Source organism: Engraulis encrasicolus, chromosome 11 (genome assembly GCF_034702125.1).
Source record: "Engraulis encrasicolus isolate BLACKSEA-1 chromosome 11, IST_EnEncr_1.0, whole genome shotgun sequence".
NCBI lineage: Eukaryota > Metazoa > Chordata > Actinopteri > Clupeiformes > Engraulidae > Engraulis > Engraulis encrasicolus.
This window is the reverse complement of record NC_085867.1, coordinates 54,915,931-54,943,413: the sequence shown is the minus strand read 5'-3', so window position 1 is coordinate 54,943,413 and position 27,483 is coordinate 54,915,931. Positions and strand designations below refer to the sequence as shown.

Below are 27,483 nucleotides of genomic sequence, written 5' to 3'. Positions count from 1 at the left end.
CACTGCAATGTTTTGATCTTTTGCACATTCTTTTTTTTTGCGTATGAGAGGGCAGCTTCCTGTCTCAACCACTCTGTGCTCGGCAGTGTGCAAATCTATTTTACTGCAGGCCTAATTTATTGATTTGTTTCTTATTGTTGTTGCAGTCCAAAGATTGAAAAAACTAGACTGCATTCTCGGAAAAAAATGCAAAAAGTGCATTGCCTTTTGGGCCAGAAATGAGCAGTTTTAGGGAAACTAACTACTGTACATTCTATCCTAACTTGGCTTAAGGAACGTATATAGACTGCTAAAGTGATTTGTATTGAAAACACCTGGGCTGAGCTATATTTCAATGCCATTGCTCAGGTGTGCTCACAGAACTATTATCTAGTTTAGACTAGTTTAATCTCGATCTGTGGGCGTGCCCTCAAGAACTGAAAGTGAAGGTAACAATGCACTTTTGAAAACAGCGCGCAGTCAATTGTTTTTGTGACTTTGAAAGTAAATGAAACCACCAAATGCACTGAGGTAAGTTCAATAATTCCTCAAGTAAAGGATGGTTTCTGGTGTACTTTACAATCTTTGACAACTTTAACAACAGTAACTTTGGAATGACATGGATTGGTGTTTAACCAATAGACCTGAAAAAAGCATTTCTTTGTCAAATCATACAGCATTGGACATACAGTATACAGATGACCTGAGTGTTTTACGTTTTCAATAGATTTGTTCTGTATTTCCAGTTACATAGGCATAATTGAGAGCTGCCTCAATTATGCGGCAGCCATGGCGTAGTGGTTTAGAAGATGGGCTTAAGACTTCAGTTTAGACTTTAGACTCCAGTTCAAATCCCTCCCTTTCACTCACTATCTCACTTCATGGCTGAAGTGCCCTTGAGCAAGGCACCTAACCCCACACTGCTCCAGGGAATGTAACCAATACCCTGTACTTAAAATAGCTGATGCTGTTATCCAAAGTGACTTACAGATAAGTGTAATGTAAAATTGAAGATTAGGCTACATTGTTTTCAATCCCATATTGATGCCATGCCATGCTGTACATTGTGGTAATTTGGATTAAAACATTACGTTCATGCATTTCACAGAACAGTTTTGAGATTGTAATTTGATCCCTCGCAAATTATGGTGTGACCTAGGATTATGATTTATGAGTGTTACATTGACTTGGCAGCACCTCTTAATCATTCTCTTTATCCATGTTCACCATGCTTTGTTAATTGTCACCAACATTCAGTATGTCTCTGTTTTTTCCACAGATATGACTACGGTTCTGTTGTCAGTCGTCAGTCTGGTCTACCTAGGTTTGTACAAACAAATGATACACTATCAACTTCCACATAAATACATACCTACACCATGTTCACATTCATATTGAAGTTACTGTTGACAGTAAAATGAACCATCCCAATTAACCAATACTTAGTTCGTATCTCTCTTTCATTATATTTTAGGCACTATGTCTGCTGCTGCAATTACTTCCTTAGTGGAAGATGTAAACATTGGGGATCCTGCGATACTCAGTTGTACCATAAAGGACAAGGTGAACGTGGATTCTTCCAATGTCGAATGGAAAATCTATGATCAGACTGTGGCTAAATATTCCAATGGAAACTTCATGTCATACTGTGGCTTCAACGGCAGAGTAGACATTCCGAGGCAAAATATTGAAATGGGAAACCTATCCCTTTTCATGACTTACACCGTATATAATGATTATGGTGTGTATGAATGTTATTTTAATGGCATACATCAACTCGATGTCACCTTGCGGATTAAGGGTAAGTCGTACGTCATAAACACATCAAATTAACTGCTGTAAGTGATGTTGTGTGGGTGTGTTGTTCTTGTGTAGAAGGGGGGATTCTCAGGACTGATGTTGTGTGGGTGTGTTGTTCTTGTGTAGAAGGGGGGATTCTCAGGACTGATGTTGTGTGGGTGTGTTGTTCTTGTGTAGAAGGGGGGATTCTCAGGACTACTGTTGTGTGCTGAGTTGTTGAGTGCTTTACTTTTTGTGTTTGTTTCTTGGGTGGTCCGAAGGGGGAGGCCCAAAGATCTGCGGAGGGTTGTGATTGTGAAGCCCTCTTAAATTTAGGGGGTTTAGTAATTTTCATGTAGCCTAATAAATGAAATAAATGACAAAATGTTTAATTCATAGACCCTATATATGTGACAAATCCAGCAAAATTCAAGGTCCATTGGCTATTAAACATCTATTCATGTATTTAAATAGAAAATGGCCCTACATTTGTTAGTTATCACAAGGAACAGAGAATGTGGCTCTTGTGCAGCACCAGTTTATAATGGTATACGTAAAATATGGAAAAAAAAGTTGAGGAACACTGTTTTAGATAGCCTAAATGGTTACTGAATCGAATTCAAAACGTCAGATGTGTAATTAACATGAAACCACAATGGCAACTAAGGTATGGCATTACAATGTGTGTTATATTGTTTATGTATCTTTGAGATACTTAACAGCATAGTACTTTGTATTTATTCATTTGTTTGTTTGTTTGTTTTAGCAACCATTCCAAAGGAGCTAATAGTGGAAGCTGGATGTTCCATCTGGATTCCTTGTTACACAAGAAGGGAAATGAGATGTGTGGAAGGCCAAAGAGCAGTTGATGCAATCTCTTTTAATTGGACGAAAGACAATCAAAATGTGTTTCAGATGGTTAAGGGTGGCAGACGGAGACAAGGTGCAAGTGAAAAGGAAAGAGTGGGTGTGTTAAGTGATATAGACAATGGAAATCTATCACTTGCCTTTCCCGAGGCATATTTTTCTGATCATGGGACCTACAGGTGCAGTGAGCAAAAGAATGCCACTGTTCTCAAAATAAGGGGTATGTTTGAAATATATTTGATTCGTGATTGTGTATTTCTATAATTACTTTGCTTAATATGGAATTAATAGATTCTAACATAATCATAACATAAATTACTTTTCATGTTATCAGAAAGAGTTTTTCACTGATTGTAGTTTTGTCACAAGGCTTTGCATAGATGCAAACCACCTCTGAAAATTGTTCAGCATGTGGGCTTGGCCAGAATAAAATTGTGTGCACTTGTGGCCCAGTAAACTTTTATAGGACTAATGCTCTATGGCAGGGTTGTCAAACTCAGGCCCGCCCGCGGAGTCATTTTATTTGGCCCTCGAGATCATTTCAAATGTATATTGCAGTTGACCCTCATACATCATTAATGCACAGTGTACAAAGACTTGAACATGAAATTTAGTGTTTCTCAGAAGTATTAGCGGGCCCAGGCCAATGGCACAGCTCACACTCACAATATGTGCCAGTATGTGTGAAATTAAACTATGAGTATTAAAGGCGTGCCTGCACAATTTTTGTCCATTTACTAAAACTAAATCTTGAGCTCGGCCCGTGACTTCGTTCCATATTTTGATTTTGGCCCTCGGTCAATTTGAGTTTGACACCCCTGCTCTATGGTTTTGTCTAAACAGACAATGGTCTATTTATCTGAAGGTTACAGTCTTCAAAACAAAATAATCAAAATGCTGTATACTGACTAAGCAAAAAAAAAAAGGATGGGTAAAAGAAGATACGTCTAACGATCTCAATGTATTTGCTCTACGGCTCTGGGGCCCGTTTCTCGATTCTTGTCGTTGCTAACCATCTTAAGACCGTCCTACCATTCCCTTCGATTTAGTGGTGAGCGTCGCTGTCGAGAGTGAGTTGAGTCGCTCTTACGAAGGACGTTGCTACCGTCGTTAGCAAAGACGCTTTCGAGATACGGACCCCTGATTAGCAAGCATCTAAAATATTTATACTTGAGCCTGAGATGAAAGAAATAATCTTAAAATCCACCAGTTGTTTCATTTTCTATTTTAATACTCACTTTTCATTACAACTAAAACAATTTTCTAATAAGTATGTGTTCATGTAACTCTAAGAAGATGCTGTTTTTAAAATGCGTCATTCTAAAGGAGGGAAACTTTTTGTTTACTTGTCTTTTTCAGATCACAAGAAGGAAATTGAAGTTACTCTAGAAGAACCGATACTCGCCCTGCACCTTTACACAGTTGATCCTGCTGATTTGTTCTTCCAGAGGGACAATTCCAGCATTCCTGTCCCAGTTTGCAATAATTATTATGACAAATGTAATCAGAACTGGCGATATATCGACAAAGGACACAAAGTTGAACTGGACACTGTGACGAGGGACCATTTAGGGATATATACAGTGAGAGATAAACACAGTAATAAAACATTGTGCAGTTACATTGTAAGAATGGCGGCACCTAATAGAAGGCAGACCACGAAGGTGGAAAAATCACAAAATCTTGAAAGAAAAGAGTACCACATGGACGTAAAAGTTTCAGTGATTATATTTTTTGTTTTGCTTTTTTTTTGCTTTGGCATGTATACCAGTTGTATGAATTATCATGAGAGAAAGAGGGGCTCAAAATGAGCTAGACCACAAGTGGGCCTACTACAGTGAGGTTTAGTAACTTATGGGCTCCTTAACAAAGCATGGTACACTGTGATGAGTTGGTGAGTTGCGATCTCTTCTGAATGCATGGGACACTGAAATGGCCAGAGTACCTTAAGTGTATCATGTCTCGGCCGTGAGAGGGAGAGATAAGAAGAGCTCTGCTCTGGTGGAGAAGAGGACGCGTCGCAGTCCACTAGGCTGGACATGGACAGTCAGGTGAACTCAAGTTTTGCCCTGTGAGTGGGAAACCCGCTGGAGTCCCCATACCGGCCAGAACTAGAAAAGAAATGAACTCATCATTAACCAATGAACTCACATGAGCAGAGGTAAGAGCACTGACAGGCTGACAGTCAGGGCTGGACTGGGTGAAACAAATCGGGTATTTTCAGTCAAGACTGATCCACCAGGCATTGAGAAAAGAAATGAAGCCTGTGACTGGCAAAATTGGTTGTTGTTGGTTGTGGCGGGGCTGCTGTACTGTATTGTACTGTACTGTATTTTACTTGTATGTTTTCTTACCTGCCCAGGGACTGCAGATGGAAATGAGCTTTTAAGATATAATCTGGTGCAGGTCATCTTTTTACTATGTAATTAATGTACTTGGGACATGTGTAATAAAGAGCAAATTAATTAAGATTCAAGATTCAAGATTCTTTTTAATGGTCCCGAAGGAAATTTGTCTTGGACATAGCTGCCATAACACACAACACTGATACACATGACGCCACAAAAACAAACAAACAAAACAAAACAAAAAAAACAATAAACACATACATACATACATGCATACATACAAAAAGTGCCCTCATAGAGATACTCAAATGCATATCTACTACAGCCTACCACACACATACATGGTATTACAAGGATGGTACACAGTAAATTATACGGTGTTGGTTCAACACTTAAAGAGTTCATTTATCTTAATTAATTTGCTCTTTATTACACACACACACACCATTACTTATCCCAGGTAGGCAAATACAAAGACAGACAGAGCACACACACACACACACACACACACACACACACACACACACACACACACACACACACACACACACACACACACACACACACACACACACACACACACACACAGGGAAGCCGAAAGGGGTCTGTTGTTCTGGGCCTAGAGAGAGAGAGACGGGCCCCAAATTTGTTTCCTTATTACAGGACAAAGCTGACAGCGGCCCTGCACAGACGAGTGTGCGAGTGCACACACACACACAGCAGCTGTGTGTCATAGTCCTGAAACTCCAGATCCCTAAAGTAGTTTTCCAGACACGCACACACGCACGCGCACACACATACACTCACACACACACACACACCACGTGATAGCGGCGAGGAAGCTTTATGTTCTTTGAGTTTTGTAGCCTCCACAGGAAACGCTTTCGGAACTTCAGATTCCATAGAAGGGCTCTGGGTCTGCTTTGGAATCATAGAAAGCTTCCCATTCTGCTTCCAAAAGTACCACAGAAGATTTTTAGGAGTTCACATTGGGAATCCTTGAATTCCACAGAAGGGTTCTCCTCCTGGTTTGGAATCTTCACCTTCCACAGAGGATACTTAATGTTCTGCGAAAGTGGTCTAGTGAGTTCCATAGAAGCCTTTGTGTTCTCCAGGAAGCGCTCTATAAGTTTGGACTTGGAATCTTGAAGAATCTTGCAGAAACCTGCAGACCTGCCACTGCGCTGCTCCTTCCACCATGCCTGCTGGAGAGCGATATGCAGAACGGCATCTGGCCATGTACTTGTGTGTGTGCGTGTGTATGTGTGTCTGTGTGTCTCTCTGTCAAACCGAGGAGGACACACTGAGCTCAGAGGAGGAACAGTGGGCTAAGGAGAAGAAAGTGGTGGAGGAGGGAGAGGAAAAGGCAGTGGAGGAGGGAGAGGATGGGGAGGTAGGCTGCCTTGGCTGGATGTTCGGCGTTGCACAGGAGCGCCTGTGGGCGGGGCGTTGGGGAGAGAGTGCTCGGCTGTTTGAGTTGAGTCTCCGTCTGCATCGCCTCATCTGGCACTCGCTGGCCCTCTGCTGCCTCTCCTGTCGTGAGGAAGAGGAGGACACGTCGCCCCCTGCTGGGCTCCCCCGGGAGCTGCAGCTCCACTGGGCTGTGCTGAGGAGAGCTGGCTGCGTCGGGAGGTGTTGGGGTCGCATCCCGGGAAGCTGCCCGCCACCATCACAACAGCTGATGACGGACTTCAGACGCAGAGAACCTTATAGATACCTGCACCTGGCTTACAGACAGGTAGGAACACGCTCTCACTCTCTGTGTGTGTGGGTGTGTGTTTGTGTGTGTGTGTGTGCACGCATAAAAGCTGGGGTCGTTCCTGAGGTGGTTTTGTAGGCAAGGGTCAAGAGCCAGATACAGATCTGGGCAGCCAGCGGTAGTGCAACTCGGTAAGTAGAGGCACTTTACATGTATGCCTCACATCAGTTCCTGACTAACCATGGATCATGGTTATTCATGGTTTTCCTGTTTTTTTTCCCAGCTTGGATTGTGACTATGGTTTAACCCCATAGTCACAATCCATGCTCAAAAAACCATGGTTAATTGTGGGTTTCATGGTTACCCCGCAAAAAACATGACAACTTGTTTGCAGCTGTGGTGTAGTGAGTTCGACAAAAGATCACTGAGTTGCAGGTTCAAATCCCACCCTCACCTCCATCCATGGCTGAAGTGCACTTGTGCAAGGCACCTAACCCCACATTACTCCAAGGACTGTCACCAAAATGTGCTTTGGATAAAATAGTGGCAGTTAAGTGTAATTTAATGAATAATTATAAACCGTGGCAAAACCATGATTAGTTTTCAGAGTAAACCCATGGTTAATTTTATAGTTAAACCACAGGTGAACCATATAAGACACAGTAAAATGACACCGTGCCGAACTATGCTAAAAAAAAACAAACAAACATGAAAACCATGATCAATTTCCGTAAGGGTGGTGACCAGAGCTTCCATGCAGGGTACCACCCTGCCACCAGGAACAATTTGGGGTTATCTATCTTGCTCAAGGTCACATCAATGGGGGTCAGGTAGAGCGGGGCTTGAACCTGCAACCTTCTAGTTGCTGAACAGGCTTGTTTACCAACTGAGCCACCAGCGTCCCATATTATCATATCAGTGGTAAGCACTCTGTTGCATAGCAGACAGCCCAGCTTGTGTTGTGGCTATGACAGCATAATGATTGAGATTGTGATTGTGTGTGTGTTTGTAGCTAAATGAGTCTGCCAGAGCGGCGTCAGCAGCACACACCTACCTGCAACGGAACCCCGAGGACCTCTCCATGACAACCAACCTGCGTTACCATAGCAATGCTGACACACCTGGAGAACCAGATGACCTCGAGGAGAGACCCTACGAGGTCAGAGGTCACACACACACACACACAGTTGATTTAGCCTATTTTGTTTGGCTCCAAGAGACAAGCAAGGAGCAGAAGATCCAAACATTCTGGAAGAGGTCGAAATGATAGGTTGACAGATCTTAAAGAAAGTTAAAGGGGCATTCCACCGGTGGAGACATGAATATGTATTGAAAATGGGTCATATATGTAGTAGCATAGTAGCATACATTTCTAATTTGGTGCCTTATTTGCAGAGAAAAGGCAGAGAATGACTTTTTAGTTCTTGAGGATTTGTGACAACAATCCCCATACTGCATTGCAATGCTCAAGTTCCACAGGCCACACCCAGGCAGCTCTGCCAGAGACTTACTGGAGCCTCAATAGGCCCATACGACTTGTGTTGCTGTCGACCAACATTGACGAAGCACGTGAGCGAGAACTTGTTGTCTCGATGTGGGTGTTATTAAATACAGCGCATTTACAGTCGGCCACAAATATGAATGAGACGATAAGCTCGCATCGATTTGCTCTACTAACCGTCATGCAGCATTTTCATCCAGGGTGCATTGCTGTCTAAATGCACATGCATGCGTTGACACCATCTCGATCGCACCTAATGCCAGTGATTTCAAAAGCACTGGCACACTGCCATCCAATCTCTGGCGGCCATCACAACTCAGAGCTGCTGACCGCCGTGGGTAGACACCTACACCTTGTATTAAAATGTTGAATATCTAAAAATAAATGAATACAAACTTCAGCTGCATTGGTTTGTCTGTCTGCTTGTTTGCCTGTCAGCAGGATAACTCAAAAAGTTATGAACGGATGAAATTTTGTGGAGTTCTTGGAAGTGACACAAGGAACAAGTGATTACATTTTGGTTGTGATCCGGATCACAATACGGATCCAGGAATTTTTTTAAAGGTAGGCTGGCTACACCATTGCCGGATAGGGTAAATTTTGACATTCCAGTTTCTAACTCCACAAAAACAAAGCAGACAGACTTGAGAAAAAATTAGGGTGTAACATAGTCAAATGTTCTATCAAACAGTTTCTTTGGCGGAGGTCAGCATTCTCTGAGTGCATTTCTAGTTTTTATTATGGAAGTACACGGACAAGGGTCTCTGAAATATTGACCTACAGTGTGTTTAAGCTGCTAAAATGGGATGATGGCGTCCTTAAAGCCATGAAAAACCAGCGAGCGTTGATTGGCAATATGGGACAACACTGTACAGGGACGTGTGTGTTTGTGTGTGCATGTGTGTGTTAAGAGGGCGTTTCTGCAGGCCGTGTTCCTGTTCAACGGGGGCGAGTGGCGGAAGAGTGCTCTCTTGTTGGAGGAAGCGTTGCTAGGATACCAGCGTGAACATCAGCTGTGCACTGCAGCCTGCGACATCATGCTGGACACTCCGTCGCACTCTACTGTGGCAGGTACACACACGCACACAGTAGTCTGTGAAGATGCTCTTATACCTGTTACTATTATTAAAGTTGTTGGTGTTGTCTGTTGTTTAGAGGTGTACGGTGAGGTGCTACACTGTAGTGTTTCCTGTGAAGACGACCTCCGGCCCTGTGTGGGCGGAGCCTATGTGGACAACTTCCTGCCGACGATATACCATCACCTGCAGTTCTGCTACTACAAGAGTGAGCACACTCTCAAACACACACACACAGCACCTGGTTGGGCTGCACGTGTCCCCTCAGCCCTAACAGTCAATATTTAGATAATTTCCTATTGATCCTACAGCCAATAGTTCGACATCTCTTTATTCAGATGAAATGAAACCTATTCCTCCGATAGCTCAATGTCCAACTACAGCAATACAGTCTGCTGTGCGAAGTTTGGAGTGAAGTCTGGGGTAAAATGGCAGCCACTAATCTCCAGAACACATTACTGAGTGCCAGTCTAGTTTAATCTTGGTCTGTGGGTCTGATCTACATCTTATCTACTATAATAAGTACCGGTATGTGGTGTGGTGTGATGTCATGTGTGCTGGCCCACAGTGGAGGAGTTTGACAGTGCAGTGGTGTAAAGACTATAATTACACTAAAACTTAAGTTTTATTATACTTCAGACATGTACAATTTTCATCCTTTACCTGTTTCAAGATGTTTCAACTGTATAGCTTCCGTCCTCATTAGAGGATTCCATGGATGTTGATGCGTGACATTCTTTAAAATTAGCTGATGTTGTGGTGTGACTGCCTCAGTCAGTCATGTGATGTTGTGGTGTGTACCTTTAGTTTTACTATAACAGTTAGACATAATGAACATCATACATCTACAACTACACAAGTAATAAGTGTATATAATATACAGTATAAATTCTACGACATTACAGTATATTGTGTGTGCTGCCCCCAGTGGAGGAGTTTGGCAGTGCGGTGGCGTGTGCAGCGAGTTTCCTGCTGTTCGAGCCGCAGGATCAGCTGATGAGGGACAACATGGAGATCTACAAAACACACCAGGAGCAGTGGAGAATACACACACACCATTACACACCCAGATCTGTGAGCATGCACGCACACACGCAAACGCACACCAGTTAGCCGCCAGCTGGTCTCATAGGACTGAATGTTAATTGTTAGCTTGGAGGTAAAATTTGCACTGCCATACTCAGAGAACAGCAGGATGTACAGAAGAAAGGTAAAGCTCAATCACTTAACTCAATTAGAGGTGTAAAATAAGCTCTTATTTCAAAACATGGGACAGTATCACTTTAAAACATTACAATTATTATTGCAAAAAATTGTTGAAAATACACAACCTTCTCTAATTGTGTGTTTGTGTGTGTGTGTGTTTGTGTGTGTGTGTAGGAGGCTGTGGATTACTGGACACTGATCTCCTCCATGAAGGAAATGCTGCAGCTCACACGACCCAATCTACACACACACCAGCAGGTACGGACTACTGTGCGTGTGTGTGTGTGTGTGTGTGTGTGTGTGTGTGTGTGTGTGTGTGTGTTGGCTTAAGGCGCCTTAAGGGGGCCCAACATTTCTTTCATGGGGGTCTATGTTTCTGGCAGCGCTCCTGTAAGTGACTTCTCCAAGTAACTGGCTATAGACTAAAAGACTCAATATCAGATCAAGAAAATGTCTGTAAAATACTGGTATTGGCAAGTGCCTAAAACTGTGTTTAAACGTCTCAAATTTCTAGTTCTAGTTATTGGATGACTTTTTATTCAATTAAGATGTACTTGATTGGGTGTTATTACTTAGAAATAAAAAAAAACTTGTCATTGGTTTCGTTACTGTGGGACCATTAGTTGTGTTGTGTTGATGTCAGGTGGATAGACAGCTGACATCACTGTTAGACAACTGCTATACCGTATCTGTGTGTGTGTGTGTGTGTGTGTGTGTGTGTGTGTGTGTGTGTAGGGAGGCCCTGATGTTGAGTTCTCGGGGGAGGGGGGGAGAGAGGAGCGGCTACAGTCTCACTGGGAGCCCCCCCTCAGGAGTAGAGGAGACCACGGATAACACACACTTTATAATTACTTACACCCGCCCTCTCTCTCTCTCTCTCTCTCTCTCTCTCTCTCTCTCTCTCTCTCTCACACACTCTCACACACTCTCACACACACACACACACACACACACACACACACACACACACACACACACGCACGCACACATACACACCTGAACTTTTATCATCTTAAAATCTGTTCTGAACTAGTGCGTGTGGACTATGTGACATGTACTGTAATTCAAAGACGTAATATGTACCTACGTAATTAATAGGTGTAAAAATATTCAGTGCGTAAATATATCTACAGACAGTGGACAGACATTAAGAATGACGTGCAAGGTATATGTGTGTGGGTAACATCTAGTGACTAGTGTAGAACATCAGTTGACACGTCATATGTGCTAACACACAGCTGAGGCATGTCATAGGTGCAAGTCAGTGCCGTGCTGATGTTTTTGCCCCCTTACTGATTTTGTTTCCCCTTTTTTGCACATTTGACACACTTAAAACTTTCAGATAACCAAATAAATGTAAAAAAAAGAAAAAGAAACTTGAAGTGCAGTTTTTTGTGATTGTTTCATTTGTTAAGAGAATAATGCCATAAAACCTGCATGAGCCTGTGTGAAAAAGTGTAGATGGTGCATTAGAATGTCTAGATTCGAAATTCATTAAAAAAAAAACTTTGGGAGTCAATGCACATGTTTTTACGTGACATGGGGGTCAATGTGTTACAATGAGACTTTCATCGGTTGTTGATCTCTCGAGGGATCTGGTTTTGCATTCCAAAGTTGTATCCAGCAGCTCAAAGCTGCTCTTTGGGTTGGTTTGGAAGACAAAACACAGCAAAAATGATTTCATTGACGTAATATTCGTTTACTAAAACGTAAGAACACATATCGGACCTGTGAACACAAATTCAAATATTCTAACTCTAACAAAATTATTCAAAGGTAAGGTCCCCAGCCAAGATACATTTGACAAAGGCGATTCTCATCTGTCGCTTCTTGAATGAGGTAGTGGACGTGTCCTTCAATAGAGAGGGGTAAACCCATGACTTTGTTGCGGTTCTTGATCACTCCTTGAAGTCTCTGTTCAATGTCTAACACATGGGTCTTGGCCTGTGAGGGACAGAACACACCATGTAACTGACCCCCCTCGTGCAGATTAGGACCATACCTGAGAAACCTCATACCACACATTCTTCTCCATGTCTGCCATTTTGAATTTCCCAAAATAGACATTTTAGCTGCAAAAATGACTGTACGTACTCTGGCCACCATCCTACACAGTGCACCTTTAAGTCTATGCTTCACAAAATGTTAAGACTTAAAAAACATAGATCAGGCTTAGTAAAAAAAAAAAAAAAACCTAAACAAAACATAAAAGTCATGAGGACCACTTTGTTTAGACTGTACACTGAAGTGACCCAATTCATTTTTTTCCCTTCACCCTTTTACGCCCATTTTCTGTTCAAAGTTGAAATCACATACAAGATGCATTTAGGAGAAAATATAAACGACCTTGGGGGAAAAATAAAATCAGATTTCACGTAACAATCAGGATTAAGCTTCATAAGCCCTGCAGTCTGAATGCCGCGTTTATGACTCAATTCCACCTGCGATGTATTATTTGGAGCTGCCTTTTAGATAGTTTCGTTGCAAAATGGTGTATCCACCATTTTTGACTTTTGCATTTTATTATTGGAAATGACTGTTCAAAAGTCATCATCTATGTGTGAATTCTTGCCATTCAAATATTTGACAACATACTTTTTAAACCAGTATCAAGTGCATTTTGCTATGCCATGCAATGGAATGCCGAATACAAAAATGTCATTTTCCCAAAATGTTTCAAAATGGATATATACTATTTTGCAACAAATCTCTTGTCGGTCAGTGGGAACTTGGCTATTTTAATCAACCATTCAGTCTTTTATTATCCAACTTATGAATAAATCCAATTTGTATGAGGGACATTCTATTTCTGTGTAGACCAGTATTTCTCAATGGGGGCTCTACAGCCCCGCCAGGAGACATTGGGGAGCCCTTGAGGGGACATCGAGGAGGATACACCTCAGAGGGAGTGGGGCTTAGTTACCATGGTGGGCCATTAATGCATTTTAATTTTTAATACTGAGGGGGCGTTGGGAGGCTTATAATGAGGACCTCATTATAAGCCTCCCAACACCCCCTGAGTATTAAAAATTAAGATACACTAATGAGTTCCAAAAAAGTGGAGAACCAATGGCGTAAGCAATACCTTTTCATTAAGTATCTCTCCTGATTCGTTGACCTGGATCTTGGCCAGGCCCTTTGCTGGCTTGCTCCACTCCACCAAAGGGTCATGAAGGAATGTCTTCAGGACACTGTGAAAAGAAAAATTTGTGAGTTGTGAAAGGTTTACTGTGTGTTATTTTTAGCAGTTTCTTTCCAGCAGTTTCTTACCTCATTAATGATTCCCGCTGATCTCTCACCAGGCGAAGTGTGACTTCACAAGCTTGTCTAAAGAGTCCTTCAACCCCCATGGGTCCCATTGCATGGACCATGTTCTGAGTGAGCCGGAAAGGGACTACCTCTGGAACATCAAAGCTTTCTCCCTTAAAACAACAGAAACACACACACACACACAAACACACACACACAGTTAATAAGTTAAAATACATAACTTAGTTAAGCTACTGGGAGTAGCTAAGCTCAAAACTGGAGGGTTTTTTGTTGTTGAGAAATCCAAATATGCATGCCCTGTAAAGAAATCTTATGAAATGAGGTGAGTTGGACTTCAGGCTGCAAACCACATGACTTGTTGTCCTTACAATACGAGATAATAGAAAAAATAAAAATTCAAACATATTGTGGCAACAATAACACACGTGACACTGTCAGCATACCATCAAGAAGGATGATCCACATTCATCAGGATTAACTGTGGACGCAAGACTAAGCTGTCTGAAAGGGATGTTTGCGTGCTAACCCAGACATAAAACCACAGCTGCCCAAATCACAGCAGCATTAAATGTGCACCTCAACTCTCCTCTTTCCTTCAGAAATGTCCATCAGGTGCTCCACAGGGTTAATATACATGTCCGGGCTGCTATAGCCAAACCTGTGTAAAACCAGATTATTCAGTTTCACTGTCTAACCCCTGCATCTGTCAAGGCATAAAGTTTACCAACCTTATTGAAAAGGCAGTTGAAATCCACATGGACACATTCGCCAGTCAGAGAGTCAAAAAGTATATTCTCTCCATGACGGTCTCCCAGCCCAAGAATGTAGCCCACCATCGACATCACTGCCACAGAGCGGCAGTACGCAGATCTGCTGTTGTACCTGTAGAAAAAAGACAGCGGTTAAAATACCTAAGGTGTTATAATAATAATAATAATACTACATTTTATTTAAAAGCACATTTCAAAACACTCAAAAACACTGTAAAGAGAGAAGCACATAAACAGATTGAAAAACAAAAATAAAACGAAACACAATTAAAAAGTCATAAAGAATAGGGTAACTGAAACAAATTAGTTTTTAGTCTGAACTGGGGTAATGAGTCAATATTGCGGATGTCAGGGAGAAGTGAGGACAGAGAGGAGAATGGAGGAAGATGAACAGAGGGAGCGATTATCAATTGTATCTAATGACTTACTACATTTTTCACAGACAGTGTAATATTACTATGTTTCTTTTCAGTGTTTGATGAAACATGCGTGTAAATCTGCCTTAAAGTATCCCTAGAACATGTTCATGAAGGTCAAAAAAGGCAAAGACTACCAGGAGGTTGGATCAGGAAATGTTCTCAAAAACCACTCGTGGAAGACCGGAGGATGGGAGGCACACAGAACTTCCTTGAACATCTTGTACTTTTCTTGAAAGGGTGCCGTCTTGGGTAAGATATACTTTCGCATCTGTTTCCCAGTCACAAAAAGACCTAAATGAAAGATGGAACAAAAATGTTACTCAATATCCACAATAACAAAGGCTTTTGCTATTGCTTGTGGAATGTGGTTTCTCAACTGAGCAAATTTCATTATGATGTTTGACATACATCACACATCTAAAAAGAAGTCATTTTGCCTACAACAACTCTGCTGTGCCCCCAGAATGTATTTATTTATTTATTTTTACCTCTTTCTTTGTAGAGCTCCATCAGGATGTGTCGCAGACCTGCTGTGTTGTTCACCCACTCGATGAGGCCACATTCCTCACTCAATGGAATAACTGCATATGTTCGAATGCGCAAGTCCCGCCTTCTCGACTCTGCATCTTTCCGCAAACACTATCAGAGGAGAAGATGTGAAACCTTATGTAATGGTGTTTCCACCAAGTGAGGCAGGTGGGAAGTAGATATCTGACGCACAATCCAACATAAGAACGCACGGAGAGGTGAAGTAAAGTTGGTGTCATTTTATTCACACGGTCCGGTTGACTTTCAGTTTCTAATCACTAATTTGTGGTCGAACACTGCCGAACACAAAGTGAGCTTCCTAATTAAAGTGCTCACATTTGCGGTGAAGGCACATCCAAGGGGATTGGTCTGTGACAGGTAGCCTGGTAAGTAGGTACAGATGTCCCACATCAAAGCAAATAAGGCAATAATGCAGCTTCCTAACAAAAACTATACAAAACCTTAGAGTAACAAGTAACATTAAAAATATTTCAAATTTAGCCATTTCTTTGCCTTCCAAATAATCAAAACACAAATATGTCTCCTACACCATAAAAAACCTAAACTGCATTCCAGTGCATACATACAGACAACAAAACAAAACAAAAAAACAAGCTTTTTTTCACTATAGATGTAGTGTTCAAAGTCCAGCTCAGGTTTGATGTAAGTCTATTTAACATCTAACATTGCAAATGCAGAATAGGCCCACTGTTAAAAGCTTAAAAACAAAGGATTTCCAAAACAACAGCAAAGCAATGAAACATTTTTTTAAATGTCTAGCTAGACTTTTTTTACTTTTTACTTCTCAATGACTGTAATTATGAATAACTCCCTGGTGTTATAGTGTGTGTGTGTGTTGCTACTTAACGTGTTTGCATTACAACTCATGCACACGACCATTTTCTCTGGGGCAATGCAATCTAGCAATTGTCATTAATTAATCAAGTTCATGCAATACTAGTTGCTAATAAAGACTACCAGATTTAATAAGAGTTACAAGTAGTTGTACCTTGTTTATCAGACAGTTGACCTCCATTAGCCTGCAATCCTTCCTCAAATCATCCTTTGGTTTGCACATCATGGTGTAGGATTTTCCATCAGAACCTTTCAGACAGATTTTTTTAGGTTTCTGCAGCGATGCCAGTATTTCCACCTTAAAAGAGCAAAAAATTACGTTCAACCATCTACAGCAGGGGTTGGCAAATAAGTTTGGACTAGTTGTACTGTACATACTTAATACTACACTAATCTACACCACATCCTTATATCGTATCAGTGCAGAATACAAATAAAACTTTTCAGTGACTTAAGCACAGCAGGCAGGGCCTTTTATGTAATTTCATACATTCCTTTAGCTAGAGTTACTGTAATTTCATTACAATGTAGCCTACCGTACAAGGCTGGGTTTGTATGTGACAAATAAATTACTCTTACTTAATTTCAGAACAAATCCCTTAAAATGCCTTATGTTACAAAGGCATTGAACATTGTAATGGGTTGTGGGGAAGTGGCCAATAGAAGCGAAAGGTAAAATGAGCCTAATGGTGCATAGAGATATTAAATGAAAAAGTAGTTATCTTACACCATCAGTTAAGTGTTAATTACTAACTCATTCATTATTATTGAGGAGTTTTCACTAAAAGATGTTATTTAGCCACACACCATATTTATTATTAATATTATTTACCTTACCTATTTGTTATTTTATTGGGTTTTGTCTTGCTCTGGTGTAATTTCTGTTTCTGTTACTGCTATACCTTTTACAAGTACAGGTGACTTAATCGCTGCTACGCCTTTTTACTTGTAGTGCTGCCTTTTGTTTCTTTTTACCGTTTTACTATTTATTTCTACATTTCTACTACATGTTACTGCTGTTTTAACATGCTACTATTTTAATATAATGTACTGTGTGTAAAGTGTCCTAAAATTGTTTTTATTATGATGATGATTACTATTATTACCATATCGTCAAAACCTGCCAGGTAGGCCCAATGCCCTGGGAAAGCGTCATGGTTGCGGCTAGCGCCACCTGTGGATGGCAGCGTGGGGATGAGAACAGACTGGAGAGGGATGAGAACTTGGCTGAACGTGGGATCCTTCACCAGCAACTTCAGGCTCTTGAAATGCACATTCATGCTGAGGTTGGCACAGTTTCCATCCACCTATGCAAAATTAACAAATCAATACATAATAAATAAAAAGAAAAAAATAGAAAGGTCCAGTGAGAGAGCTGGCTACCGTATATCTCAAGTTCAAGTTTTATTTGTTCCCAAGGAGGAAATTAGGTTGTAGCTGGTATTGTAGCACAGAGCAGACACCAAACAATAAAAACAACATGACATATACTGTACTGGTTGATATCATCATGAAAGTAAGTATTGCTGTACTTACTGGCTTATTACTGAGTTCCAATAGTTTGTCAGTCAACTTAGTGGCATCTGCTATGAACTTTTCCAAAGAACTTTGAAGATTGACAGCTTTTCTCAGTATTTCTTTGCACCTGTTCATCCGAGTAGGGTATGTCGACTAGATAGGACAAAAGGAAATGTTTTACTTTTAACACAATATACATTAAAATATTACATATACATGTTATACAATAATTCATATACATGCAAGATGGCAAAATAATAGGGCTTGTATATTCCTGACCTTCAAAACAGCCGTCATCATCCACATGGATTGTTGTGGGTAGGCCAAGAAAACTTTGGCTACAATTTCCTGCAGCACAGCAAAGACATCATGGCTAGGGTGGCATATGCGTGAAATTAGCTGTGAGAAGGCCGTGAGGAACTGATAGGGGGACAGGTTGATATTGTGTTCCCTCATGGTGGCGTTGATTTTGGTCAGCTCAGCACGCATCTGGGAATTCTCAGCACGGCCACCTAGAACACACGAGGCCAACAAGAATTGTCTGGTGACATTGTGGTGCCCAACACACAACATCTAAGAGTAGAGAGCAAATGAAGAGTTTTGTGGCAAAATGACTCAAGTGCCATTTTTTTTACTTTTGCATTTTATTACTGGAAATCATCATCTATGTGTGAATTCTTAGCGTTCAAATATTGACAACATACTTTTTAAACCTATATAAAATGTATTTTGCAATGCAATACCCAAAACAAAAATGTAAATTTCACCAAATGGATACAACGACGCTCTTCAAATTTAACAATGTTGAATGTAAACCAGAGATACAGCTCTGTGAATACTCAAACTGACCTTTTTCAACTTCGTGAATTTTGGCACCATAATCTAGCCAAAGAGAGAGCATTCTTGGCATGGCCTGGTAGATGTATTGATTCCCGAACTGCAAGGCTCTGTAAATGTGTGATTGCAGGGTCAGATTATACGGTTCTGTTTAGCATTCATTAACTGTTGGCTACCACATTCAACAACACTGTAGGCTTTTTTTCCGCATACAACCCGGCTCTGCCATGCTACGCTGTGCCGTGCCATGCCGCGTCGATCTGAGTGGTGCTGTTAAACCAGTCCAGTTTGTGTTTCAATTACAAAACGTTACCCGGAGTACTGTAAGGTTGGAGTTACGTTTTTGGCGTTGTCACGTAGCATTACTGTACGTAGGCCTGTTTACTTAACGTAAGGCCGCCAGATATGTCATCTATCGAAGTAAGCTATAAATATTTGGATAATGTTTAATTCTGCCTTCGATTTTAATATCAAAGTAATACAGTCTCAAACTAAAGAACATTCCAAGAGATTTGATCTGGTGGCCGCCATAATTATTTTTTGATTCACCAGTGAGGACGAGCTGACGCACAGGATTCTGGGTAGCAGGCAGCGAGACACCCGCTCAGCTCGATTCAGCCAGCCAAAAAACGAGGGGTAGTTTTCGAGCTGTGCTGGGCTGTGTCGTGCCATACCTAACTTATCGAAACGGAAAAAACGGCAACAGAGTTGTGCTGTGTAGAAAATCGGCAGTGGAAAAGAGCCTAATATGACAATGAAATCACAAATTCTCCACAAATTGTGATGAAAGACTGGACATATTACCCTACAACATCATGCTCTCACAGAATTCTGTCAAAATCAACACGGACAATTGTGACACAAAATCTGTAGCAGCGTCAAGAAATTTTGCTGAAAATCCATGATGGAGTCACAGAATTGTTTTCTGTGAAGGGCTCACGGCAGAGCTTTCTCTATATTCCACAGTCTTCTGTTCCAACTTGTGTTCTCTCAGGATTGTTTCTTACTGACAGTTTAGGGTTAGGGATGGTTTTGGTCTGGGCATAATTTAAATTGCTAGAGCATTCTTTTGTATAGTAATAAAATTTGGTATTGACAGACTGGAAAAGGTAGGCTATTTCACCACCTACTTGTCAGTTTTCTAACGATACACTTAGCATAGTGTTGTGGGTACATATAGAAAGCACTTCCGTTTCCATCACTGCTGTGACCCTAACACAGAATTTTGGCAAAATCTGTGAAACATTGAAGTGAGGAGTCCGCACACTTTAAAGCTTTTTTGTCTTAGATTTTTTTTATTCCATGTTAGGATTAGGTTTCGACCATCGTCAGAGAATCTGATAAAGACAATGGTCGAAACGTAATCCTGCCATAGAAAAAGTTTGCGGACTGCTCACTCCAAATTTTTAGTCAGCCTTTGTCCTGCATTTCCTGGCATCTGCACAATTCTCACCCTCAACAAAATCTGTGAAACTATGACAGATTTTGTGTCCCATGGGTCCGTGTCCATTTCACAGAATTCTGAGATCAGGCGGTGTACTAGGGACACACGCACAATTGTCACATTCACTCTCTCTCTCTTCCTCTTATGCACAGACAAAATCTGACAAAGAAGACAATCCTCACTTTCCAAAATACATGATGATATAATGGATCAGGTTTCCTTGTTTCTCCAATTTATTGTCAGTCACTTTTGGTGTCACTTTGTCATAGTACTTGGCCAGATAAAAGTTACCATCCTCCCATTCAGGCAACAAGGTGGTTACATCCTGAATAAACGAAAAAAGGAAAAACAACAATGTCAAAATAAAGAATGCTTCTTATTAATTGTCTGATATTTCAGGTCACATCTGTTACCCGTCAAACTCACTTAAAGGCCCTCTATGAGATATAGACCCCTGAAAACTAGTAGAATATAATTGCAAAGTTTTCATATAGTTTCCATAGGTCTAACAATCAAGAACTCCTTTCTATCCCAGAGCCATGGAATTTAGATTTGTGACAACCGGGATACAGGAAGTTCTTTGGTTACATTATTCGGTAACGCTTTAGAATACGGTTCTTCTAATTGGCGTTTATAGTCATTAGTAAGCAGGTAGTAATACCCTTACAAGTGCCCAATAACGTGCTTATTAACTTTGTTAACATCTTATAAGCTGCTTATGTGTTAATAGTGCTTTTTTTTATTTAGTCTTATTATTTACATCGGTACACATATCCATCTTGATATGCTGACTAATACTAGATATGGAGGCATCGCAAAACATTTTTTTTCAAGATGGCTGCCATGTGTACCGATTTTCATGCTTTTACTCAAATAAAGTTACTCATCAGATGTTAGCAACGTTAATAAGCATGTTAACAAAGTTAATAAGCATGTTATTGGGCACTTGTAAGGGTATTACTACCTGCTTACTAGTGACTATAAACGCTTATTAGAAGAACCTTATTCTAAAGCGTTACCCATTATTCACCTACTTTGAAATAATTCTAGGCAGCAGCTAGAGACTTACACAGAACCACTACACAACAACCAAAGATGAAGGTAACATGAAGCTCCTGGTACTATATTAGGACTACGTGAATGGCAATTTGTGTGTCAAAGGCTCTTTGAGCTGCCATGTTTGTGTAAAAGTGGAACACAAAAGTCAGTGGGATTAGCACAACTCTTACTTCCATGGCTCTGGACCAACCTGTCAAGCTAAACATTTTTGGCTGCTAGGTAAGTTTGTCTAGTCTACTACAACAACAGCAACAACAATCAGTATCATTCTAGCTGTTGTGGTCTTTGTCAGTGAATATTGTAAATAGTACTACTGCTGCTGCCGCCGCTGCTACTAATGTTATTAATAATAAGTGTGTTATTGTTGTTAAATTAATGATTTAATCAAATGATTGTACCCGATACGTTTTCATGATGGCATTGCTCTCAAAGTTTGCCGTCTCCTCCATGAGTCTGCCCATCAACAACATGGCTTTGCTCTTGGTCTGAATCAGCTTGCTGTCAGAAACTGGATAGTCACTTGGCAAGAAGCAGTGCTGCTGCACTCCCTTCTGTAGGACGATGAGAGCCTCATGTACATCTCCCTGAAAAATAAGAGTCCTCCATCAATTAGGGCTTCACAATATAGACAAAACTGCACATCTGCAGTGTGAGCAAAGCACCGGGCTTGTGACATCCTGACCACCACATTATTTTGCATTACATTAGGCAGACATTACATGTTAATCAAAGCGACTTAAGGAAGAAAAATCCGCACTCACAAACTGCGTCTCATTATTTATTTATATTACCACCTTGTCCAAAAGCAAGCGCGTTTCGGCTATCAAGCCTTCATCAGTGCGTAGTGAAGGCTTGATAGCCGAAACGCGTTTGCTTTTTGGACATGGTGGTAATATAAATAAATAATGAGACGCAGTTTGTGAGTGTGGATTTTTCTTCCTTAAGTTGATACTTTTTATCTCGCACCCAAAGTCTTTCGTTTTTCCAAGAAGTTGAGCGTATCCTTTGCCAATACTTGAAATCAAAGCGACTTACAATTGAGGACATAATGATTACTACATTAGCATAGGGTTACATAGAGTACACGCACACGCACACGCACGCACGCACACACACGCACACACACGCACACACACGCACACACACGCACACACACGCACACACACACACTATCAAATCACTATATCGGGACTGGGCCATCTTAAGCATTAGTGCAATAAATAGTCACAAAAGAGAAGGGTCTTAAATTGCTTCTTGAAGGTTGAGAGAGATGTGCCTAGTGTTGCTGCCTCTGGGAACTTGTTCCACACCAAGGACTCACTTTAATTCTGAATAAAGCTTAATTCCGCTTTGAAAATGTAGTGTTAACACTTCACACTTCGGAATTAAATAGAACTATTTAATTCTGAATTAAACACGTCATATAAACGTAGCAAATGACAACCACATCCAATGGACCGACACACCTGCCCCTTGTGGACAGGGTCACTTGAGTCACAATCTGGGGTTTCAGTGCTGTGTGTGTGTGGATCCTGACACTACCCCTTATTGTTTGAAGTGGTTCACCTTGGAGAAATGTAACTTGTGTGGTGAAAAGAGCGTGCATGTTTTAATGTCTGTGTGTATGATTGGAGCCACGCCAAAAGAGTATTTTTCTGCACTAGGTTTTGCACTCTTCCTCCAAATCTTTAAAGACATACCTTGGACCACAACCACTTGGCCTTCTCCACAAACAGCTCAGACAGGTGTGAATTCTCCGTATTAAGAAGTGCATTGAAGGCCGTCTGATGGTGTCCAGCCTTCCTTGCCGCTATTGCACTCTTTAGCCAGCACTCTCCGATCTCTTCCTCATAGCTGGGCCTGCTAAAATGGGCAATGGTTACTCAATAGAAATATAGAAAGCCTTTAATATCGTCATTACTCAGTATAATGACACTTTAAGCCTCCCTACAAGGTGCACACTACAGGATAAATTAATTCATTATTTCACTAATAGAATGACCAAGTCTTTAGGGAACACAGTCCTTGATAGATGAATACAGTCCTTTGCGCAATTATGAATTCAGAATTGTGAGTGCTTTGGGGAAGAACGGTCCTTCAGTGTATTCGTTCTGGCTGGTATTGACCTGTGGTGCCTAACCTGTGACAGGGTTAAGTTGAGTTATCTTGCTCAAGGACACATCGAGCAGGGCTCAAACCTGCAACATTCTGGTTGCCGAACGACTCCTCTACCACCTCCGGAGCCGCCACCGTCACAGATTAATATGACCTCATGTGACTGTTACCACAGCCGCTTTACAAACAGCTGCCCCACTTGCCATTCACCCCATGGCCTAGGGCAGGGGTCGGGAACCTATGGCTCGTGAGCCACATGTGGCTCTTTTGGGAACTGCATGTGGCTCTCGGACAAACCTGTCATTTGTTCACTCAATAATAAGCCATGAATAATTTTGGTACGGCACAAAATTAAAAATGGACCTACTGAAATCAAAAACTCAAGATAATATTCAAAATATTAAGTATGATCGCGCATTTAATCCATCCCAGGTCCAATCAGCTGAGCCAAGCACAGGCCTTCGACGAAGGCTACTGTACAGATATGAAAAACACGTTTTTTTTTATTGGACAATGCCGTGCCCGCGCTGGGTCGTGTGGTGTGAGATAACATTCCATCCGTAATGCTTTACCTAAAGTTCAGCTAGCTAACGGTTGTATCCAAAACAAAGAAACTGTTCACGATCGTGCCATTATGATGGCAATCAAGTGAGGAAACGCAAGTGAGGGATATAAATGCAGCGCTGTACTTCTCCCTCGCTTACAGGAAGAACTTTGGGCTGAATCAACTGACGTAAGTCTTTCCCAGTTTAGTGTGATTGCGAGATAACTGGTGCTTGAGTTAAATCATGCGTTCTGTATTGGGGCCGCATGTCGGTAAGGGACGCGATTTGTACCGTATTTTCGTGAATTACTAAAAATAGACACGTCAGCCACATATCAACTGTAAAATGTTAACTATTGTCAGCGCGACCAAGATGAGCATCCTCTCTTGAAGTTCTCTCTCCCTCCCTCCTCCCTCCTCATGCACCCTCCCTGTGTCTGTCTGATGGCTAGAATAGAAGCACCCCAGCCATCCTCATTGGCAACTCCGATGCATAAAAGTTAGAAACTTACGGTAATGCGCGTGGCTTCTTAAATGCACATCAGCACATCCACAAGTTTTAGTTCTTCTTTCGTCAGCTCTCTCCCTTCTTATCCCCAATGCAAGCGTTACTTTTATTCTCCTCTGTGCATGACAATTAGCATTAGAAACAATGGCGAAAATGGTATGGCTCTCACAAACAATATGTTTTACAAATGGGCGTTTATGGCTTTCTCCACCAAAAAGGTTCCCGACCCCTGGCCTAGGGGCACTGTCGAGCAAGGCGCCCAAAGAGTGCAGCACCACCTGGAAAAAGTCTCAAGCGTTCTCTCTAGTCATATCCATAAAACCTCTCTGCTGTTACTTACTCTTGACACTGACTAAGAATAGCCCGCCGAAGAGCAAGGACAGGTTCTTTGGCCCTGAAGGAGTTCTGGGTCATCAGTAACCGAGCGGTCCAGTTTTGCTTCTGCTCTTCTTTGCTTCCTCTCAATGCTGCCGTTTCTCCGGGTGTTAGCTGTAACAGGTTTCTGAAGGCATGTTCTAGTTCACATAGCATATGCAGCCTGGAAAACAGCAATCCATGATCAGTTAAGCTCTAGTAACAGAGCATGAGAACACAATGGCACGAGAACACATCACAAATAAAAACTTCTTTTCTACAAAAAGGAGAAGGTGTCAGGATAACAGATATTACCAAAATAAGGACTCAAGAAGACAAATAAAGGCCTAAAGGTCAGATAAACAAAACGACAGAAACTAAGGTGCGAAACTAAACAGAACAAATGGGGGCAGTCGCCCCATTAAGGAGATGAGGAAGGGTTAAGGAGATGGGCTTTATATCAGAGGGTTGCAGTTTCAAATCTCAATCTCCCACTCTCTACCTCACTCCATGGCTGAGATGCCCTTGAGCAAGGCACCAAACCCCCATTGATCCATGGACTGTAACCAATACCATGTTAATAATAACTGTAAGCCTCAGCTAAGTGTAATGTAATGTAATATATGGAGATTATACATACCTGACGATGTATTCATAACCTCTCTGGTAGGTCCCACACTCAAAGCTGGCAGCAGACAATGGCACAACTTGATCTTTCCTTGCTTTCTTTAATTTCTCATAAAACATCCCAGAGTCATGTTGCTTAGCCGCAAATAACATCTGACCGAGTTGAACTGCCCAAGTACTGGACTTTTGATCTACAAGGTGAAGACAAAAGTTGTAAGCAGAGAATTGAGCAAAAGCCCTCCAGGGATGTTTCGTATGGTATTTGTCACAGATCAGATACAGTCAAGATACAGTGAGAAGTTTTTGCCACTGCCAAATTTTGTCAATCCAGTTAGTGTTGATGGGAAATATGTGAGGACTTAAAAGATCCCCATGCCAAGGGGTGGAAGGCCGCAATGAATTTGAAATGAGATGAAAAAGATGTGCTTTAAAGGAACAGACCACCCTTTTTTGATTTTCACATATTTGCAGTATTTCCAAGCATTATTTATGAATGTGCATATAATTTTCGTCTATGTGTTTGCATTGCCCCGTTTAACAGTATAGCCACATTAGGCATAGCAATGCAAGTCTATGGTACAAAATAAAACACAATCAAATGTACTTATAAACCATTTTAAAATTAATGTAAAATTCACCCGAGTGTAAAACGGCAATTTAATTCCGTCCAGTGACCACTTGTGGCTTGATGCTAAAGATACCAGTTACTTCCAGTGATTATGCTAAGCTATGCTAATAATTCTGATCCAATAAATCTAAGTACTGAAAACACTGAGAAGAAAATGATATGCACATTCATGAATAATGTTGGGAAATACTGCAAATATGTGAAAATCAAAAAAGGGTGGTCTGTTCCTTTAACTACAGACCTTGATCTTTAATTTCAGGTAATGTACATTAAAGGAATCTGAATATTAGGCCTAATCTTGTACATAATATATTGTAGTGCTAAGACCCCTTGGACTGAACTGTGTGTCATGTTTCCTTACATGATACCCTCTCTGTCAGTGTCTGTATGCGTGTGTACATGTAAACGTGTGTGAATATGCATTAGTGTAGGTTTATATACTCCCTCTTACAGTGTTCTAGAAATCGGAGTGTGTCCATCAGTTTTGAGATGGGCTTTGATTCTGAATATGAATCCTTCTGTTTTACTAACATTTTTTGTAATCAACTTCCACAGAACCAAGTCATGTCCACATTACCTGAAGCCAAATAATCCTCCACAAGATTCCACTTGGAGAGTTTCCATGCCGCCTCCACTCTGTATGTGTTCAAGTCACTTTTCCACTGCGGCCTTGAAAGGTTAAGGTAAGGTAAGTTTAAGTGACTATTGATACCTGAAGGTAGATATGTTAGCAGGTAAAAAGTTAAGGCTTACACAATAACACACAATACAACGAAAGTGACAAAAGACAACAATAACAAACATATATGGTCAAATAAACAATATTGTCAGACAGACAAATGCTCCAGGCAGAGAAAGTAATAAAATGAATGGTATAAATAAATAAATAAATAAATAGTTAAGCTGATTGAGGAGGACTACTTAGGTAAGTTAAGGTTAAATGAGCACTTTATCCAATTTTCATACCAGTCTATAGCCAACGCAGGTCTATCTTTGAAAAGTTCGATATTGCATCTTCCTGTCACTGATTTCAAATCTTAACACATTGAATGCTTCATAAATAATTGTATGCTTTTTGTTCTCATGCAATAAGGGCCAAACCGTAATAACACACTTTTGCTGGGTTTTTTAAATTACAGAACTAGACACCCTAATGCACCTTTTGTGTGATTTTGGTAACTCTGATGAGCAGAACTGACACAAATCATGAAAACTACTACAAAGTTAAAACTCCTACAAAGTCATGGTTTGGATATTTCATCTGGGCATTTTATCACAATACAGTATTTGATTGTTATCACAGCGAAGTTTCAAATCATGCACTTCCTGATCACGTCACATTAAGTTTTCTGGGGTAACCTAATCAAAACTTGCCGTCTCGCCAATATTTTGCTACTCATGGACATAAGGGGTGATAGTGAAAAAAATCCTGAGCCTGAACTTTTTTCCCAGCTCTAACGACGCCGACAAGATAGAGCATAGTGACGTAACGTAGGCCTATTGTGACACATTATTCAAACATTTAATAGCCTGTGTATGACCATTATTCAAG

At 41.0% G+C, this 27,483-nt stretch overlaps 3 protein-coding genes across 3 annotated transcripts in view; 2 read left to right on the top strand and 1 right to left on the bottom strand.

Moving 5' to 3' along the window:
- The first annotated feature begins 453 nt into the window (after positions 1–453).
- LOC134459104 (uncharacterized) lies at positions 454–5,074 on the top strand. Its single transcript, XM_063211431.1, has 5 exons — positions 454–510; positions 1,259–1,303; positions 1,454–1,780; positions 2,525–2,845; positions 3,985–5,074. The coding sequence occupies exons 2-5, from the start codon at positions 1,261–1,263 to the stop codon at positions 4,434–4,436; spliced, it is 1,143 nt and encodes a 380-aa protein (XP_063067501.1). The 5' UTR covers positions 454–510; positions 1,259–1,260; the 3' UTR covers positions 4,437–5,074.
- Positions 4,499–11,337, top strand: LOC134457802 (endoplasmic reticulum protein SC65-like). Its single transcript, XM_063209772.1, has 8 exons — positions 4,499–4,519; positions 6,271–6,711; positions 7,685–7,831; positions 9,085–9,244; positions 9,329–9,457; positions 10,178–10,323; positions 10,630–10,713; positions 11,191–11,337. The coding sequence occupies exons 1-8, from the start codon at positions 4,499–4,501 to the stop codon at positions 11,287–11,289; spliced, it is 1,227 nt and encodes a 408-aa protein (XP_063065842.1). The 3' UTR covers positions 11,290–11,337.
- A 796-nt stretch (positions 11,338–12,133) lies between these two features.
- atr (ATR serine/threonine kinase) overlaps positions 12,134–27,483 on the bottom strand; it is a 51,545-nt gene continuing 36,195 nt past the window's right edge. Inside the window, exons 31-47 of the mRNA XM_063211023.1 lie at positions 26,509–26,600; positions 25,317–25,494; positions 24,663–24,860; positions 22,856–23,018; positions 21,554–21,739; positions 20,279–20,421; positions 18,665–18,762; positions 18,095–18,327; positions 17,834–17,968; positions 17,404–17,604; positions 16,452–16,595; positions 15,403–15,553; positions 15,049–15,205; positions 14,454–14,607; positions 13,726–13,877; positions 13,541–13,646; positions 12,134–12,399 (exon numbers count right to left, since the gene is read on the bottom strand). Coding sequence (XP_063067093.1) covers positions 12,226–12,399; positions 13,541–13,646; positions 13,726–13,877; positions 14,454–14,607; positions 15,049–15,205; positions 15,403–15,553; positions 16,452–16,595; positions 17,404–17,604; positions 17,834–17,968; positions 18,095–18,327; positions 18,665–18,762; positions 20,279–20,421; positions 21,554–21,739; positions 22,856–23,018; positions 24,663–24,860; positions 25,317–25,494; positions 26,509–26,600 — 2,665 coding nt within the window. The 3' untranslated portion in view covers positions 12,134–12,225. The remainder of the gene's footprint in view (positions 12,400–13,540; positions 13,647–13,725; positions 13,878–14,453; positions 14,608–15,048; positions 15,206–15,402; positions 15,554–16,451; positions 16,596–17,403; positions 17,605–17,833; positions 17,969–18,094; positions 18,328–18,664; positions 18,763–20,278; positions 20,422–21,553; positions 21,740–22,855; positions 23,019–24,662; positions 24,861–25,316; positions 25,495–26,508; positions 26,601–27,483) is intronic.